The 20,630-nt window shown below is 41.1% G+C and overlaps 1 protein-coding gene across 2 annotated transcripts in view; it reads right to left on the reverse strand.

The window, feature by feature from the left end:
* Positions 1–14,556, reverse strand: part of WAPL (WAPL cohesin release factor) — a 75,970-nt gene extending 61,414 nt beyond the window's left edge. The window contains exons 1-2 of one of the 2 annotated variants that reach the window (XM_065922738.1): positions 14,084–14,556; positions 10,833–11,347 (exon numbers count right to left, since the gene is read on the reverse strand). In XM_065922738.1, the coding sequence (XP_065778810.1) occupies positions 10,833–11,325 (493 nt within the window). In that variant the 5' untranslated portion in view covers positions 11,326–11,347; positions 14,084–14,556. The remainder of the gene's footprint in view (positions 1–10,832; positions 11,348–14,083) is intronic. The other variant, XM_065922737.1, reaches the window with a different exon arrangement.
* Positions 14,557–20,630: the final 6,074 nt, after the last annotated feature.

Raw genomic sequence — 20,630 nt, forward strand, 5'->3', positions numbered from 1 at the left:
TAAAAAGTACTTGAAAAAAATGCTAAGTATTTCAAGTGATAATTTCAATTATATTTTATAATTTTTTAATTATTTATAAAACATACCTATAAAACACAAAGTCTATATGTAATGTTAGAGATAAAACAACTCCAAAAGAACCATTCGGCTAGGCCCACTACACACAACAGTCCAACTCAATTCTCATTCCCTATCAACAGCTGCCTATGGAGAACCATATGGCCCACTGCCATTGCCCACCCACATGCCAAGAAACTTGTTTGTTCCCATGGCCTCCTGCTCAAGCTGCCTATTTCTGCCCACCCTTGCAGAAGAACAGGGAACACACCCACATACCCAAGTCAATCCTCAACCAATGAGCCACACAGAAAACTAACTCTTCCAACTATATACACAGACTCCTGGAGTTATAGAAAGGCATTCCAAAACATACAAAGGCACAACTAAATTTCAGGGACATTCATTTCTAAATCCCCATCTTCCTTATATACATGTGCGCTCAGTCACTTCAGTTGTGTCCAACTCTGAGAACCCATGAACTGTAGCCCACCAGGCTCCTCTGTCCATGGGATGATCCAGGCAAGAATACAGGAGTGGGTTGCCATATCCTCCTTCAGGGAATCTTCCCAACCCAGGGATCAATCAAACCAGTGGCTCCCGTGTTGGCAGGCAGATTCTTTACCACTGAGTCACAAGGGAAGCCCAAGTTTTAGGGACATTCATTTCTAAATCCCCACCTTTCCCATACACTGTGGTCTAAAAACTGATGTACCAACCCACCTGGGATTAATAATTATTCTCCCACATTACAAATAATGGCATATCACTCACTTCTCCCTAATCTTACTATGAATATTGCTCCTACTCTGGCATGACAGTAAAGAAATAATATGATACATTATTGGCATCCATGCTTAATACCTGAGTTACACTAATGTCCTGGAAACAAATCCACTGCATGTCAGGTGGTTCTGATTATTTATTGCTTTCCAAATAGAAACTACTATAGCAAAAATCTTTCCACTCTTATTTATTATCAATGTAGTATGTCCATATTTACATGTATTAAAAAATAGGAACAGACTGATGTCAGAGCTTTTTCTTAATTCCAGCAATAATATTTATCCATATATACATGAAATAACTGAAAACAGCTATACCCATAACATTAAGAGGTACATTTCCAATAAACTTTGCCTTTAAAATGCAGTTGACTAATTATACACTAATAATTAGACTTCCCTGGTGTCTCAGATGGTAAAGTGTCTGCCTACAATGTGGGAGACATGGGTTCGATCCCTAGGTCAGGAAGATCTGGAGAAGGAAACAGCAACCCACTCCAGTACTCTTGCCTGGAGAATCCCATGGATGGAGGAGCCTGGTGGGCTACAGTCCATGGGGTTGCAAAGAGTTGGACACGACTGAGCGACTTCACTGTCATGCTATTAATCAATTTAACACTAATTTGATCAATTATACACTAAGAATTGTGGTGATAACAATCTAGAAGAACTTTCAAATACTCTGAACATTAGAATCACAGAAAATTCTTAAAAGTTTACATTTAAACTTATATATGGGCCTTCCCAAGTGGCGCTAGTGAAAAAGAAGTCACTTGCCAATGCAGGAGACATAAGAGATGCAGTTCCATCCCTAGGTGAAGATCTCCTTCACCTAGGGATGGGGCACAGCAACCTACTTCAGTATTCTTGCCTGGAGAACCCCACGGACAAAAGAACCTGGTTGGAGGACATGGAAGCAATCTAGATGCCCATCAGCAGATGAATGGATAAGGAAGCTGTGGTACATATACACCATGGAATATTACTCAGCCGTTAAAAAGAATTCATTTGAATCAATTCTAATGAGATGGATGAAACTGGAGCCCATTATTCAGAGTGAGGTGAGCCAGAAAGATAAAGAACATTACAGTATACTAACACATATATACGGAATTTAGAAAGATGGTAACGATGGCCCTATATGCAGGGCAGAAGAAGAGACGCAGAAGTACAGAACAGACTTTTGAACTCTGTGGGAGAAGGGGAGGGTGGGATGTTTTGAAAGAACAGCATGTATATTATCTGTGGTGAAACAGACCACCAGCCCAGGTGGGAGGCATGAGTCAAGTGCTCGGGCCTGTTGGGCTGGGAAGACCCAGAGGAATCGGGTGGAGAGGGAGGCGGGATGGGAGACCGGGATGGGGAATTCGTGTAACTCTATGGCTGATTCATATCAATGTATGACAAAACCCACTGAAAAATAAAAAAAAAAATTAAAAAAAAAAAAAAAAAAGAACCTGGTTGGCTACGGCCCACAGGGTCACAAAGAGTGAGATGCAAATGAAGTGACTGAGCACACAAACTTATACACAAAAAAAGTATGTATTTTGTACTACAAAATTATGAAGAGATGACCATTAACAGACATGTTCATTAGGGTAAAATCCTAAAGGGGAAGTGGCACAGAAATACAATTTCAAGGGATTTCCCTGGCAGTCCAGCAGTTAAGATGCTACACTTCCAAGGCACAGAGGTCAGGTTTGATCCCTGGTCAGGGAACTAGGATCCCACATGCCACGTGGCAAAACAAGAAAAAATACAATTTCAAAAAAGAAAAGAGGTGCTGTAAATCTTCTGGTTGTTAAAGAAAAACTTCCTCTCATTTTTTTTTTTATCTCATTTTTTTAATGTGACTCCATGCTTCCAATGCAGGGGTCACAGGTTGGATCCGTGGCTGGGGAACTAAGATCCTGCATGCCACAGGTGCAACCAAAAAACAAATGAAAATAAATATTTTTAAAAATCAAAATATATAAATAAATATAATAAAATCCCAATATTTATAGGAAATTATTTTATTATTTTGCAGAAATTTTATATCCTTTGCAACCATTTAAATTTAGGATCAATATTTTCTTTTTTTTTTTTTTAATATTATTTTATTAGTTGGAGGCCAATCACTTCACAACATTTCAGTGGGTTTTGTCATACATTGACATGAATCAGCCATAGAGTTACACGTATTCCCCATCCCGATCCCCCCTCCCACCTCCCTCTCCACCCGACTCCTCAGGGTCCTCCCAGTGCACCAGGCCCGAGCACTTAACTCATGCACCCCACCTGGGCTGGTGGTCTGTTTCACCATAGATAATATACATGCTGTTCTTTCAAAACATCCCACCCTCACGTTCTCCCCCAGAATTCAAAAGTCTGTTCTGTACTTCTGTGTCTCTTTTTCTGTTTTGCATATAGGGTTATCGCTACCATCTATCTAAATTCCACATATATGTGTTAGTATGCTGTAATGTTCTTTATCTTTCTGGCTTACTTCACTCTGTATAATGGGCTCCAGTTTCATCCATCTCATTAGAACTGATTCAAATGAATTCTTTTTAACGGCTGAGTAATATTCCATGGTGTATATGTACCACAGCTTCCTTATCCATTCATCTGCTGATGGGCATCTAGGTTGCTTCCATGTCCTGGCTATTATAAACAGTGCTGCGATGAACATTGGGGTGCACGTGTCTCTTTCAGATCTGGTTTCCTCAGTGTGTATGCCCAGAAGTGGTATTGCTGGGTCATATGGCAGTTCTATTTCCAGTTTTTTAAGAAATCTCCACACTGTTTTCCATAGTGGCTGTACTAGTTTGCATTCCCACCAACAGTGTAAGAGGGTTCCCTTTTCTCCACACCCTCTCCAGCATTTATTGCTTGTAGACTTTTGGATAGCAGCCAACCTTACTGGCGTGTAATGGTACCTCATTGTGGTTTTGATTTGCATTTCTCTGATAATGAGTGATGTTGAGCATCTTTTCATGTGTTTGTTAGCCATCTGTATGTCTTCTTTGGAGAAATGTCTGTTTAGTTCTTTGGCCCATTTTTTGATTGGGTCGTTTATTTTTCTGGAATTGAGCTCCAGGAGTTGCTTGTATATTTTTGAGATTAATCCTTTGTCTGTTTCCTCATTTGCTATTATTTTCTCCCAATCTGAGGGCTGTCTTTTCACCTTGCTTATCGTTTCCTTTGTTGTGCAAAAGCTTTTAAGTTTCATTAGATCCCATTTGTTTATTTTTGCTTTTATTTCCAATATTCTGGGAGGTGGGTCATAGAAGATCTTGCTGTGATTTATGTCGGAGAGTGTTTTGCCTATGTTCTCCTCTAGGAGTTTTATAGTTTCTGGTCTTACATTTAGATCTTTAATCCATTTTGAGTTTATTTTTGTGTATGGTGTTAAGAAGTGTTCTAGTTTCATTCTTTTACAAGTGGTTGACCAGTTTTCCCAGCACCACTTGTTAAAGAGGTTGTCTTTTTTCCATTGTACATAGGATCAATATTTTCATGATCAGCAACCCACACCTAGATGGAACTGGAAGAAACTTCATTCATAATCGCCAAAATCTGAAAACTCAAATGTCTTTCAAATAGTGAATAGATTATGGCACATACAATGGAATACTACTCAACGATAAAAATACTGATTCATACAATATGGAATACTCTTTAAAAGTATTATGCTAAATGAAAAGCCAGGCTGAAATTGCTACGTACTGAATGACCCTTTGTATAGGAAATACTGGAAAAAACAACAAAGCTACAGGGGCAGAAGACTGATCAGTAGATGCCAGGGTTGGAGTTGGGAAGAATGACCCAGCACAGAAGAGCTTCAGTGCAGCTAACCCAGGCTAGGCTTTCCCTAACACTCCTTACTCCCCTTTCTAATTAGCCATTATAAAAATAAATCTGTTAAGAGCCTAACGGGGGCATGCCATGTTTCCAGTTGGGACCTTGACTGATAAATCAAAATGCAAACTTGCCATCTACCTCCTCCTGTACTATAACACTCAAAATGTACCTATACTTCTTTCCCATCTTCTATTCAACAACCCACTGCCTCCTGACCACCCCACAGCTTTTAAGTCCAGAGTATCCAAGCCTCAGTGATCAGCACATTCACATACACCTGGGGCTCATGCCCTCTACCACTTCCCTGCCCTAACTGAAACAAGTGAAGTGAAGTCGGTCAGTTGTGTCTGACTCTTTGCAACCCCATGGACTGTAGCCTACCTAGCTCCTCTGTCCATGGAATTTTCCAGGCAGAGTACTGGAGTGCGTTGCCATTTCCTTCTCCAGGGGATCTTCCCAACCCAGGGATCGAACCCAGGTCTCCGGCATTGCAAGCAGACGCTGTACCATCTGAGCCACCAGGGAAACCCTAACTGAAACCTGACTAAGAATGCCACTTCTCTTGCAGCCCCTTCCAGTATCTCAGAGAAGGATGGTTTGCAGTTACGCATATATTGGCTCTCCAGAGCCTTTTATGAAACTACTACTATCCCCTCTCTTATAAAAAGTCCATTCCTTTGAGGCATCTGCCACCTATCTAGACACCCTATAATATTCCTCTTACCTGTCATCTAACAACCTCTTATTCTTCATTTATTTAAGGGTTTTAAACAAGATCTATAATCTACCCTTCCATGCCACTTCTGCTATCACCCTGAATCCCACCAAATTCTAACTCCTTGAACTCCCAGCTCCTTATTCTCCCATCAAGTCTTCTACATTCGATCTTAGTCACCAGTTCACAATTTCATCCAGGAACTTGTCATATTCTAAAATGCTTCAACTCTTAAATATCAGAGTAAAACAATCCATAATTACTACCAACTACCCAACGTGCTTGTCTCAGGAATCCTAGTCTCAACTTTTAAGACTCTCAGTATACTGACTCTCTTCTCTTTCTCCTATCCACCCACCCCTGTCCAGTTAGTAAAGTTTAAAGTGCACAGTTAATCATTTCAATCACTCTTTGGTCAATAACCTATATTCTCTTTCTTCTCTATCTGTTCATTCCATATCTAGTCAGACAAAATGCCAATCCAGCATAATTCTCATTATTCTAGCCAATATTCTATATTTTGTACAGATTCTGGCTAATAGGGCCTACTAAAGGAGAGGGGAAAACACACTTAAGTTTTCGGTGATAACAAACTTCAACTAAGGCATCAATAATGTCCAGAAATTCTACCCTCTCTAAACAGCTCCTTCCTTTTCCACCTTCTCCAAAAGCTTTTCGAACACTTGCCTCTCCCCTCCAGCCACCACACACATCCTTTTTTCTTTCTCCCTTTCAGAGATGACCTCCTTTGTCACTTTATAAAAAGAAATGATGGGGGGGAGCAATTTTGGTTCATAAACAATCTTATCTTCCATCCTCCCATTAAACTCACATTTTCACCCCCCTTTCCTCCCAGCCAAGAAATGCAGCATCCCTTCTCCCAAGATCACTCTCCCCCTCTGGGCTTTGGATCCTATGCTTCAAGACTCAGGCAGTCAAACTTTCCAGAACCCCTCATATATCTCTAGCTGCCCCTTTTCTTCTCTCCTTCAAACATCTTTAACAAGTTGTGTACACCTGCCAAGCTCATTTCCCACTGTGTACACACTGCTCACTGTGTGCTCACTGTGTACTCACTTCTATTCAAGCTATATTAGTGATTATCTGCACTTGTGCTATTACTCAAACCCTGAGACTGAAACTCCTTTCACTAAGAAAATCTTTTACAAGAAACTAAAGTTCTACTTTAAACAAATCTATTTACTTGAAATTACAGTGTTTCTTTGAGAACTTGCATATTGTTAAATTTCCATACAGAATTTTTAAAAATTAGCAAACAGAGGGTACCTATCAGCAAAAATTAAGGTCAGCTTTCTTCAGTATTTATAAATGGTTTGGCCGCGATTCTTACTAAAAAGAAAATCATTTAAACAGAGGCAAGAGGTAACACATAATTTGTTATTTGTCCAAGTTATTTCCAACTTCAAGAGAAAACTCGTACAGTGACAGCCTGTTATTTTAAATATAAAGCTTTAAATATGATCAAATTAAGTTCATTCACATCAGAATACAGCAGCACTGTATGAAAAGAACACTTTAAGTGTTTCTCAGATCTTCAAGTTATTCAGCTTCTTTGAAATATGCTCTACCTCCTCTAAAACGGGAATAAAGCCTGCCTTAAATAGTTGCGATTAAAGATCAACTGATATAAAGGGCTTAGCACAAAGTAACAACGGGCATCTTAGCCTCTTCCCTTATGAGAAGCTGATTTTAGGAATGACAAGTATATTCTACATACACATTCAAGATCTAAATGAAGGCAGGTAACTCTTACCAAGGCTATACTTGCAGAATTCCTTAATCCTCATTAATCACCTGTACTTTATCCAATGAGTAGATGACAATCTCCTCTCAGGTCACAAGTCCCTGGCCTACTTTAAGCTTTCAGGAATAGAACAATTCATTTCCCTTTCTAAAAATGATCTTCAGTTCTAAATCAAAGTTCCTAATTTCCTGACAGTAACAGCCTTCTAACTTATACAAATACTCAGTACAGTTTTAAGCAAATGGAAAAAAAAATTGGCTACAAAGTCAGGCATGCAAATTAAGAGCCTATGCCATAGTTATCTCAATATTTGGCAGGATATGTAGACTGAATCCCAGCTGGCTAGCAAGAAAAGTGTGCCAAGTAGAAATACAAGTCTTTGCACACTTTATTCTAGAACCCAGATTAAAAACCTGTAGCAGAACGCACAAAGATGGAAAACAGGAGTAGCTGTATATAAAAGGCAAGAGAAGCTTTCTTCTACCCCTAATGCACAGAGCTCTGGATGCCAAACTTTATAAGAATACGCCAAGATCTCTCAAAAGGCCAAGTTTTTAGGTCCTGTTAAGTCATTTTTAAGTTTCACACTTGTTTGAGATTTCACTGGTTTTAATGAAAACTGCAATTAAAGTGTCTACAGATAAAGTAAGATATCCTAAATCTGCTTTAAAATAATCCAGGAGACACAACAGTGTATACAATAGATGGAACAAGATTTGCCATATATTGACAACTGCTGAAGCTAGAAAACAGGCACATGAGGTTCTTTCAATGTTCTATTTTTGTGTGTCTAAAAGTTCCACACTAAAAGTGTGTGGTTTTTTTTAATTAAGATTAGGATGTTTTAGCAACTCAATCCTTCCCTGCAGTTCTCGTTTAGTTTGTACTCTTGCGTGGGTAGTATTCCTGATGGGTTCCCTTGCCCATCAAGCATTTGGAAAACAGCAACCACTATATTCTATCATGACCTCACTCTGGATTTCCTCTTTAAATAAGCCACAATCTTAAAAAGCACTATCTGGTATAAAACATTTAAAACAAAGAATTTTAGTAATACCTAAAAGTTAACCATATACTACCCTCCAAAGAGATCCACTTTAAAACTTAAGGCCAGGAAAAATGATATAAGCTTGAGCTTGGATAAGTCCTTTTCACTGATGTGATATAATTCTGCATCAAAAAATGGTATGAATGAGCAAGAACATCCCACTGGAAGGATACTAAAGAACCTAACTTGTGCACTTCGAACAGAATGATCATAACATTTCTAACAGAAATAAAATGCCTGTAAATGACCTACAAAGAATTTCTGAGACCTAAATGGGTACACTTTAATCTCAAGTCCAAAATTTCATCATTCTCAAAAGACCTCTAATTCAAAAAAAAGTTTTGGAACTACTTTAGATTTATACAGATCCCTTTTATCCAAACCTTAGGTCTGAATCTCTAAACTTCCAACTAAAATCGGAAGGCTTTCTGAATACTAGTAAAAGCAATGACAAATTGACAGACCTAATGCAAAAAAAAAAAAAATCTAGGCACAGAGAGATGCCCAAATTTTAAAGGCAAAAAAGAAAGGTCATAAAGTTCCGAAGTATTCCCTGAACTTATTAACATAAACTTATAAAAAGTTTATCTTTTACAAGTTAGGGATAGGGTACGACCATCAGAATTTACTCCCTCAAAGTTCCCTTCTTATCCTACAGCAAGCTACCAGGGGTGCTGTGGCTCTGGATGGTCACCGGAGAGGAGAAAGTAAATATTCACATTGCTACACCATTCCCTTCCGACTAAGGCTGCCTAGTGAAGAAAGAAGAGCAAGATGTTCTTGAACATCTACTTTCTGTACTTTAGTATACACTTTCCCCTCACAAACACGTTATAATGGAGTTTGGATTCCCAGTCAGTCCAAAGGATCAGCACCAAAACTACAATTTAGCTACATTAGACTGGCAAGCTAAAACCTCATTTTCACAACAAAAGTTGTTTCCAGTTCTCACTGAACAACTTCAAATGGCAGTCTGGACATGTGTAGGTTTAACAATAGCAAGACTACATAAGCAATTGCTGCCTCTGAATATTTCACTTCCAAGTTCCAGTTCCCCCATACCTAAACATTTATCCTATTGATACCCTCTGCCTGCCAGTGATGCCCTTCTTTTTTTCAAACATGGTGCTTGAGAAATTTGTGTCCGTGTACCTTAACCCACCTCACCACTTTTCCATCCTCATCTTTCTCTCTCCAGCCTATCTGCCTCATACTGAGGACTGAAACACTAGATAACTGACATGGAATAGCATTTCCAGAGCCTAACACAATGGAGAACACAGAGTAGGTGGTCAAAGTTTGGAAAAATCAATAAATGAATCTCATTCCAATTTTGCCACTACCCAAAGTGAACTGTTACTTAACCTCTTTGAATTTCATCTATGAAGCTAAGAGAGCTGAATTCAAGTTAATTTTGGCTCAGTGGTTCTATGATTAGAAAACATTTTAAGAGCTGATCTGGGAAACTGCTTTTCTGCTCATTTTTAATAAAAATTGAACTTAACTTTAAGTTATGAACAATAGCTCAGGAGAAATGTGGGCAAAGGAAAAGAAGAGCCAAATAAGAATTAACCAGGAGATCAAGGGAATGACAGTAACAGCTGGCTCATCCTCTCATCCAAGGGTGAAAAAGAATGAAAAATGTTCAGCATTTTTTTGTGGAACTATGCTAGGCAAAGTATTTGAGGTGCCTTATAGAAAGACAGTGCCTTATAGAAAGACCCCAAAGGACAAATTCCTCTCAAGAAAACTAGGCAGTTTTGTCTTTACATCTTTTTAAAATATGAACACTATGTAACCTTTTATTATCACTAAATTTTTCCAAGAAGTCAAGAACTAAGGTTTGCTTTAGACCAAAGTGTGAGCCTTATTGCTCAGCCCTATACTGATAAAGTCCACAAGCTATCTCCCTTGCCATCTCCAATCTAAGCTCTACAGTCTTTTAATTGCACTTTTTTATCATTTATTACTCTTAAGTCTCAAATCCAGTACAAAAACAAGTAAAATATATTGTTTTAGGAATAAACACTAGATGGCCAGATTTACAGGCTAACATTTTAAAACTACAACTGGTTTTGTAGATGAAAATCTATTAATACAAATTACTACTGGCACCAAACCCCCAACTAACTTCAAATTGCAGTCAAGTTCAATTCTACATTTCCACTTAATACTTCTTTAATCTTTCTAGTTTTGGAAGAAAGTCTAACACCCCTAAACTTAAACCTTATTGTAAATGCCTATCTCATTTTCATTATCAGTAACCATCCAAATCCTCCACAGTAATAGAAGTGAGATTTTGTGCAATCCTAACACAACAAAAAGAGATGTTTCTTAACAAGAACTGGAGTAAGGACAAATCAAAGATCATTCTCAAAATGTACAGTCTGGAAACTCCCAAGTAAAATTTCAACTAATTGGTTTCTTTAATTTCTTAAATCTCTTCTACAAAATTATCTTTGGTCCCCATTAATTATAAATGCAGAAAGAAAATTTTAGAGGTGTAATATTTCCAAATCTAAGTCAAAATCATTTGACTAAATTACACAAAACTCTCCTGGCTCAGAATAAAGAAAATCATTATGAAGAAGAGAAAAGAAGAAAACCAAAACTTACCTGAAGTCATTAACCTAGCACAGCTACTTCTGCTTGCGTCATCTTCTAAGACACGATTTGTGCTCTTCTCTTTCCCAAGCAAAGTATCCTCCAAACGTAAGCATTTATCAGATACAACACTGTCTTCACCCATCACATGACTAATTTTGCTATTAGCTTCAAGTACAGAAGTGACGTCTTCCAACTGAGCAGCTTCACTAGATTCTGTATAAGAGGAACCTTTAGCTAAATTCTTTGAAGAAACTGGTAGAGATTCATCATCACTATCAAATCCAAAAGGATCTCCAGTATTTTCTTCTTCTATCTTAGGTTTCTTCGGAACTTCTTGGATATCTGGTTTGAAATTGGGCCTCTTCTGTCCTAATTTGGCCATAAATGTGGTTTCTCCCCACTTTGTGCTAAGGGTGGTCCGTTTGTTGGAAAAGACTTCATCAAACTTTGAACTTCCATTTCCTCCTTTCCTACTGTATGTTTTCCCAAATCTGGATGTCATTTTGACACCTGTTTCATATTCTCTGTGGGGAAAAAAAGAAAATATATAATCATCAAATATTTAACAAATGTTAATACTGAATACAAAAATAAGAAAATAGGGATTCTCCCCATACAGCTTTTCCACATTCAAGATACAAATCTTTAAAAAGTTAAATAAGGGGAGGGAGTATAGAGAGGCTCATTTTTTATCCTATATACGTATATCAATCTTTTTCACAAGTACATATTCACAGGCTATTTTCAGAACAAGAAAGTCTAACAACTAACCAACTTATAACGGAACATCGCTTTTTTAAAAAAAAGTTTCAAATGAATCTACTTACTATTCTATCAATTTTACCATAAAAAATAATCTGAATAGGCTAATTACCCTTAATATAAAATATTAAGCACAAAATGTTAATTTTTTTCAGAATCTTAGAGATGTCAAATAACTAAATATAGTTCTTTGAAATTTCAGAGCACTTACTCATATGAGGGGTGAAAAGTCAGAAAACTGGTGCTATTTTCTAACATAATGAACCTGCTACTTTTAATCCAACCTCAAAGATCCTGAGTTTTGGTCTAACATAATATAAACTATGACTTGAAAAATATTCCATACTCGGTCATTTCCCTTAGTGCAAGAAACCATGCTCATTCTCCCTCCCTTGTCCTCAAAGTACTGTGCTCATTTGCTGAACTACATTTTCTGAAGCTACTGAACTCCAGCATATTACACTGACTGGACCAGGGATTATTAAAAGAAAAAAAAAAAGTCTTTACTTTCCTCTCTGATTTAAGACAGGATAAAATGATTTATCTACATGCTAAGTACTAGGGCAAAAAAGTATTTCAGGACAGTAAATAGAGAGTCAAACAAGTTAAGGTACTTTTTAAACATTATCAGTCCTTATCCATTACTCACACTTTGACCTTCTAAAGTTTAAATATCAATAAATTAAATACAACCAGGAAAAAAAGTGAACAATTGCCTAAGGGCTTAAAAAAAAAAACTTCATACTCTTGAAATTTGCAACAATCAGAATGATATTCTGACCTATATTTTTGAATGTTTTTATCTATTAGTTTATATGTTTCCCTTTATTAACTTAATCCTCCCAGTTTATAGGGAATCCCTACATATTCAGCAGAGGAATTTGCCCTCCCGTATTTTGGTTAGAAGCCAATTCTAATTGAACAAAATAACACTTAATTTAGTCATTATGCCCATCTACTTTAAGAGAAAACTGTTTCTAATTTGTCTGGAGACCTTCTAAGATGTCAAAAAAACTTTTTCCTGAAGGATATCTATTTCCCCTCTTACTGTAGATTTACACTGAAGAATCCTTTCTTGTTAAGCATAACCTAAAAAAACTAAGTGTATTTGGCAGCTACAAGAAACACAAAATAAGTCATTTATTTTCATTCCACCTTGAATGTACAGCCCTAATCTACAGACCTACATTTACACATACACCAACAAAGCTAAAATGTTTTGGATACACTAACATGGTAATTACCTAAAAATGCTGACTAAAGGCCAAACCAAAAACCTAGACTTGGACTACTTTAGGTCCACACCAAAAAAACTCAAGGTAAAAATGATCCTAGAACCATAAAGCACTCACTGTGACAAGCTGAATGTCTGCCGATGAATACCTGATAGCAAGAAGTTAATTATTTTAACTGATAAATTATGCTTTTTTTTTTTAAAGAACCTATGCCTTCGACAAATATATATTGAAATACTGATGCAATAATGTCAGTGATTCTCCAACTTTAAGGTGTGTGAAATGGAAAGTGCAGACATGAGAAAAATTTGGTTAAGATTTAATAACTGTTGAGTCTGAAAGATGAATTACATGGGAGTTCATTATATAATATCCCCTTTGCTGGTCTTTATAGCTTTCCATGCCTTTTTTTTTTTTAAAGTCACTAGACAGACAATTGTAATGGTATTACCTAAGTAAGACTAGAGTGTAAAGTATGTAGAAATTCAAAAATAAGTGTATAGACGTATTTGACTTGAAATATTGACATATTTCAAGTATATTTAAGTTAAGAACACAGGCTATCTTGCTCAGGCTTCAAACTCCAAAGATTACCTTACCAAAAAGGAAAGAATGATTCACAACTAAGTCTTCTTGGTCGTTGGGCCTTTGCCTCAGCCCAAAGCTTGTCGAATTTTCGGGCAAGTGCGCTGGAATAAAGAAGTCCTCACACTTAACCCCCAACCAAATCCAGCGTCTTTCAGATCTCCACGGACTTAGGGGCTTCCCTGAAGGAATGAAAGCCGGAAAGGCCAAACCTCACCACCCAGAAATCCTCACCTGGGGGCGGCGGTGCGCTAGGAGGTGGCGGGGAGAAGCGGCCCCCTCCCCAGGGCCGCTCACGCAACTTTTCTCCTCCCCACCCCCACCTCCCAGGAAAGGGATGTTGCTTCCGACGCCCCGGAAGCCTCTGCCACCGAATCCCCAGGGTAATGGAAGGCCTCAGTGGCGGCCAGAGGCGGAGGAAAGAGAGCAAAAGATTTCGGCCTGAAACCAACACACTTGACCGCGTCTGGGGAGGGAAGTAAATCAGCCGTCGCCCAGAAAAAACTCAGAATAAAGGGGAAAAGAGGAAAAAAGAGTTCTTCAGACCGTTCCGCTGCCCGACTTCCTCAGAGACCGGGTGGGTGAGATAGAAGGACTTCCATCACCCCCTCCCGGACCCCTGCCTCCTCCACCCTCGGCAAGCTCCGGGCCTAGGCAGCCGCCCAAGACCTCACTTACCCTCGGCGCCTGGCGGGTGCTTTAGCCTCGGGCCGCCTCCGCTTCTCCCGCTCCCAACGGCCCACGGGCGGGCGCCGGAGCCCCGCGCGGGAGAACGGGGCCGGCTGGTGAGCGAAGAGAGGCAAGGGGCTCCGCCACCGTCAGAACCCGCGACTCCGCTCTCTGTAAATAGGAAACCCGGTGGAGGGGGGGGAGGAGCGGCGGCACCGCAACTTCCCTCCCCGCCTCGCGCGCCGCCGGCCGGACCCGGGCCTAGGCCTCCCTGGCTGCCGCCGCCGCTGGAGCTGGTACCGGAGCCTGCTACGTGCCCCCGATGGGCCGCCGTCGCCTCCTGCGCCGCCGCTTCCGTCGGTGAATGGTCAGCGCTAGAGTTTGAACAGGGCCCTGAACCATCTCAACGCCATTTGCGCTCCCGGCCCCCACCTCCTTCCTCCAACAGCCGCTCGCTCCGTCACTCCGCTTCCCACAGGCCCCGCGCGGCCGCCCGACCCCGCAGCCAATCGCGCGGCTGCTTACTCAAACCGCCGCGCAGGCGCCTCGCCCCGCATGCTCCGGCGCCCGCCATTGGTCCGGCCGTGGGGCCCGACGGGAGTTGTAGTCCCGGTCCAAGAGGTCTAGGTGCTGAGAGCCCCGCGCGGGAGCGGGCAGCGGGCGGAGCGGTTGTGGCTGGCCGGGCGGCCTAGGCTCGCGAGCGAGCGAGCTCCAGCTCCTGGCCCCTCTGGGAGACGCAGGTGCCGCGGGGGAGGACTCGGGGCTCAGTGCAGGCAGCTGTGTCAATCGTTTCCCCTCCAGGGACTCGCCGGTGTCTGGGGACGGTGGGTTGTGCAGCTGCGCCGGGCCTGCTGGAGTCGCCGCCTGAGGGCCGGGAGACCGGGAGCTCGCGGCTCGGAGCGGCTCTTGACCCAGACTGGCTGGTGCTGACCGGGCGCAGTTAATGACGGCGGGAACTGGAAGGCCCGGGTAGCAGGGCACCCGATCAATGACCGCACCCCGAAGTGAGGTCGGTCTGGCTTTTTAATGCGCTTCTAGCATCCCCTCGATTCTTACCTTCGTCGTTCTTTTCTCCCTCAGTCTGTCCCGAAGCCATTAAAAGTGACCCCTGAGAATATTGGATGGTGTTAAGGAATTATCCAACCTTGTTGGATGTGATCACGGTAATGTACTTAGATTAAGGAGAGAAAGTGGGGGAGAATGGCAGAATACTAAAAGTTTTGACAGATAAAATGATCAAGTGTCTGGGAAAATAACTCCTACAAACACTGGTGAAGGGAAAATAAAACAAGCCAGTGGGGTGTTTTTCATTGCTGATGCTGTGTTATTCATGAGCTTATTCCAATTTTTCTGCTTGTATATCTGAAATTTTTCATAATAAAAAATTTTATGAACCAGTGATTTGTCTCTGGGGAAGGCAAGGAGGTAGATGATGGGAAGGAAGAAAATTTATTTTTCTCTATACACCATTTTGTGCTGTTCGAAGTGTTTTCCTTGTCAATGTATTACCTATTCAGAAAATTGTAAAGTCTTGTGGTGATGGTGTTCTAAGACTACGGTGGGAAAACAGCCTTTTAAAGAGTAACACAATTGGTTTCCTCCTAAGAGAGTTGCATGATTATTTGGGCTCTGATGTCCCTGCTGTTTGGTGAGGGGGTTGAATGATGATCCACTTGGGAAAGTAGAAAACTACTAATTGTTTTCAGTGAAAAACCCACCTCTTCTTCCACAAAAGGTAATTTGCTTTGAGTGCACCCAGAAGTTACCAAAATCCTTCAATATATTGGCAAAATCCAAACAGACAAAAAATAGTTCAGACATCCTGTAGCCCTTCCCAACAGAAATTTAAGGTGGATTTTAACTTGACTGAGCTGTTTTACTTTTGCACAACTGCTTGCAAAATTTACATTCTGACATTTACAGTTTCTGAAATACATCAATACTTGATTGTTTCAAAACCAACTCTTAAATAACTTTATTCTAATGGAAGTTATAACAGGTCTGTGTGTACCACAGCATGTGACTTTTATTTGGGTCAGTTTTGTCTTTTTAAAAAATTGGCATAGCATCTTGTTTTATCAGTTGGTTTGAAGACTCCCAGCAGAGGTGCAAGCTGCACTTACTATAATTATTTAGATGACATGGTGGTGGGTGCTAATTAAGGGGTAATTATCATCAGAGGCAAAGGCTAAGATCAAAAAGCTGAAAGTGGTGAGGAGACAATTGCAGGATCTTTCTGTTAAAGAGTACTGTGAACCCTCTGGGACCAAATGATGCCCTCACACAGCTCATTACACCCTGGCCTCGCGGGCGCTTGGCACTTAGCTGGGTCAGTGACTTTGCACAAAGCTTAAGTGGAAAAGTAAAATTTTTAAAGAAATAGCTAGTCTGTGAAACTCCTTTTGAGAACTTTTGGTGCAATAGTCGTGTTAAATAATGGAACTCAATGTTAAATTCTTGCTACTTTAAAGAGTGACCCCCAGCAGCATAGTCAGAACCTGGAAGTTTATTGGGAAAAGCAAGAATTTCTGTCCCTACCCCAGCTCCCCCAAAAGCAGAACCTGCACTTTAACAGGATTCCCCCAGGTGACTGGTCCACAGATTAAAGGTTAACAGTATTAGTTGCTCAGTCATGTCTGACTCTGCTACCCCATGGGCTGTAGCCCTCCAGGCTCCTCTGTCCCTGGGATTTTCCAGCCAAGAATACTGGAGTGGGTAGCCATTCCCTTCTCCAGGAGGTCTTCCCGACCCAGGGATCAAACCTGGCTCTCCTGCACTGCAGGCAGATTCTTTACCATCTGAACCACCCGGGAAGCCCCAAAGGTTAATAAGTATTGTTTTAAAAGTATATCCATAGCATTTGACAACAATCTAATTTATTTCTGTTAGGATGGGGGAGAACATTAAGAACCTACTATGCATTGGATACAATACCAGTCTCTTGAGGAAGTCTTTTACATCTATACCTGTCATCCCTCTTTTACAAGTGAGATAATGGAGGTATTGGCATTTGCTCGAGGTATTGGAACTAATGAGGGAATCAAACTTTTTCTTAGGCATTCGATTCACATTATTACTTACAGACCTTCTTAAATCTGATATTGCTGAAGCCCAGCTGAAGAATTGATGCTTTTGAATTGTTGTGCTGGAGAAGCCTCTTGAGAGTCCCTTGGACAGCAAAGAGATCAAACCAGTCAATCCTAAAAGAAATCAACCCTGCATATTTGTTGGAAGGACTGATGTGGAAACTTCAATACGTTGGCCACCTGATGTGAAGAGCCAACTCATTGGAAAAGAGTCTGATTCTGGGAAAGATTCAGGGCAGGAGGAGAAGGGGGTGACAGAGGATGAGGTGGTAGGATGACATCGCTGACTCAATAGACCTTGAGTTTGAGCAAACTCCAGGAGATAGTGAAAGACAGAGAAGCCTGGTGTGCTGCAGTTCACGGGGTCACAAAGAGTTGGACATGACTTCAGTTTAGTTGCTCAGTCGTGTTCAACTCTGCCCCCATGGACTGCAGCACACCAAGCTTCCCTGTCCATCACCAACTCCTGGAGCCTACTCAAATTCATGTCCATTGCGTCAGTGATGCCATCCAACCATCTCATCCTCTGTCGTCCCCTTCTCCTCCCGCCTTCACCCCATGGACTGTAGACCACCAAGCTCCTCTATCCATGGGATTCTCCTGGCAAGAACACTGGAGTGTGTTGCCATGCCCTTCTCTGGGGGATCTTTCCAACCCAGGGATCAAACCCAGGTCTCCTGCATTGCAGGCAGATTCTTTACCATATGAGCCACCAGAGAAGCTCTTCTGGACATGTCTTAGGGAATGAATAACAAATCTGGTACCTGATTTGAAAAAATTGTATGTGTGTGCATTGAGTCTGTGGAAGTTTGCTATACGAATACTGAAAAGAGCCGTGCTAGGGCTCTCCACCCTCATATGACCCATACTAAAGACAGGTGGAGAGTTTGCTCACTCCAGGGCCCCTCCTGGGGGCAGGTCAGACTCTGGATGTGCAGGCTGTACCACCACTTTACCCGTTCCCTCCCTGGTTCCACTGAGGCGAACAAACTTGGCCATGGCCCAGAGTTCCATGCCAAAGAGAGTGAACTGGACTGCAGTGTGGATAACAAAAAGACAAGCAGCTTTTTTTTTTTTTTTTTTTTTTTTGCTTTTGGTTTCTTAGTTCCCTCAGCTTATCCTGCCCATCCCCATCCCCTGGGTTGGTTCTCTTCACTTCATTTGAATCTGCTCACATACACACCCAGTAGGTGTTTTTTTCTTCGCTATTATGCTTCTATGCAAAGCTCTTAGATGTCTGCTTTTTGGTTTCCATTCAATCTCATATTTTTTCCAGAAACCGAAATGGACCTGAGCTAAGTGTTACCCTTTGATGCTGCAGGCTGTCCCTTGTGCCGCCTATAGTGGAGGACAGCATCCCTGCTACCTTGAGATCCACTCAGATGGACTCTAGCTGAAAAGAGGAAATCCCACAAAGAAAACTAATAGAAGAATCTATTCTGCCACTGTTGTGCCTTTGTTTCAGCCCTGGCACGGGAACTGTCCAAACTGGAGTTGCTAATAGAGCTGTGCTGTCTTTTTCTGATAATGTGTAGTAAAATGTATTACAATTTATATAATTCAATTCAGAGAACTACACATATTGGCTGGAGGAAATTTTTCCTTTTCACAAAATGTGGAATAAAATTATCTTAATAAATCGTACACTTAACATATCAGTGGTTGTGTCACAACAACCTGCAAGCTGTGGGACCAACCCTGCCTTTATCACTGATCCTCCCCAACACTTCTCTCTGTTCTGTGAATACTGGGCTGATAGGCCTTTTCAACTAATCTCCCCCTGACCAGCCTATTTTAAATTGTGACACACCTATTCTCAAATGTTCCCTGCTGCTGCTACTGCTGCTAAGTCGCTTCAGTCGTGTCCGACTCTGTGTGACCCCATGGACAGCAGCCCACCAGGCTCCCCCATCCCTGGGATTCTCCAGGCAAGAACACTGGAGTGGGTTGCCATTTCCTTCTCCAATGCATGAAAGTGAAAAGTGAAAGTGAAGTTGCTCAGTCTTGTCTGACTCTTAGCGACCCCGTGGACTGCAGCCTACCAGGCTCCTCCATCCATGGGATTTTGCAGGCAAGAATACTGGAGTGGGGTGCCATTACCTTCTCCAAAATGTTCCCTATTTCCCCCTTATTTTTCTTTAGGGCATTTATCTCCTCATCCAACATATCACATATTTTGTATGTTTGTTTTCTCTATGAGGGCATGGATCTTTGCTGAGTAAATAGCCCCATTTCTTTCTTTCTTTTGTGCAAGATTATATCCTGAAAGGAAAGTGATGAAACTAAGTTTCACATAAACTGACTCTGTAAGTTGTTGACTGTGTTTTCCCAAGGGGAAGGGGGGTTGCTTTCTGGAGCTACCTTTGTTCTTGCTTTGGATAGGTTTTCATTTTGAGAATTGAGATGATGAATACTACTATAATCCCAATTACCTTATTTTCTGGGATAATTGGAATATGTTCTCAGGAGGTGGTGACATCCTTTGGGGAATAAACTGCTGTCTAGGTAATTGAAAGACAAAGCAAGGGAAATTCTTAGGGGACAGGCTGCCTGATGAGGATTGGTATCCAGCCATCTCTAAAGGACTGGCTATTTGACCCTTGTCTAGAAACAGCCCTCTTCTCCCCAGGATCCTCTCCCCAAATGCTCTATGATACCCCTCCCCTCAAAAAAAAGCCTCCTGGTGCTTTCCATCATCAAAACTAAAATCCAACATCCTTACCATGGCTTGTAAGGCCCTGCATGATCTGGCCCCTGAGTACTCCTATCCCTTCCCACATTGCCAAGCCTGCCTCTGTCTACAACTAGAACCTGCCAAACCAGCTCCTGCCTCAGGGTCTTTGTACAGCTCTTTCCTCCACTGGTCCTGGAGATAAGCACCGGACTCCCTCCCTCGCCTCTGCCTCTCTCAGGTCTTGGCTCCCGTGTCTCCTCAGTAGGACCTACCTTGTACATACTGTTTGGTTTAAACCCCTCACCCTGCCATCCCACACTCCTTATCCTTTCCCTCTTGTCTTTCTCTGTAGTAGTCATGTTTGTTTTACATATTAACTTGTTTATTCATTTCCTTCCACTAGAATATAAACTCTATGAGGATAGGGATTGTTGACTTTTGTTCACTGTTATATCCCCAGCACACCTACAATAATACCTCACACAGAGAAAGCATGCCAAAAATATCTGTGGACTAAATACCTCATAAATTATGTTGAAGTCTTCTATATCTTTACTTATTATTTTGTGTACTTGACCTATCAATAATTGCAAAAGTTACTTTAAAATCTCTCATGGTAAGAGGAAATTTTGTCAAGTTTTTTCTACAATTCTACTTTTGTTTTTATATTTTGAGGATATTTTATTGGGCACAGACAAATTCAGCATTGTTATAACTTCCTGGTGGTGTTGAAAGCTTTAAGTAATATGGGAGATGTATTGCCAAAATCGCCTGAATTTTCCATCCCTCCCTATAC

The sequence above is a fragment of the Muntiacus reevesi genome, chromosome 2 (genome assembly GCF_963930625.1).
Source record: "Muntiacus reevesi chromosome 2, mMunRee1.1, whole genome shotgun sequence".
Lineage (NCBI taxonomy): Eukaryota > Metazoa > Chordata > Mammalia > Artiodactyla > Cervidae > Muntiacus > Muntiacus reevesi.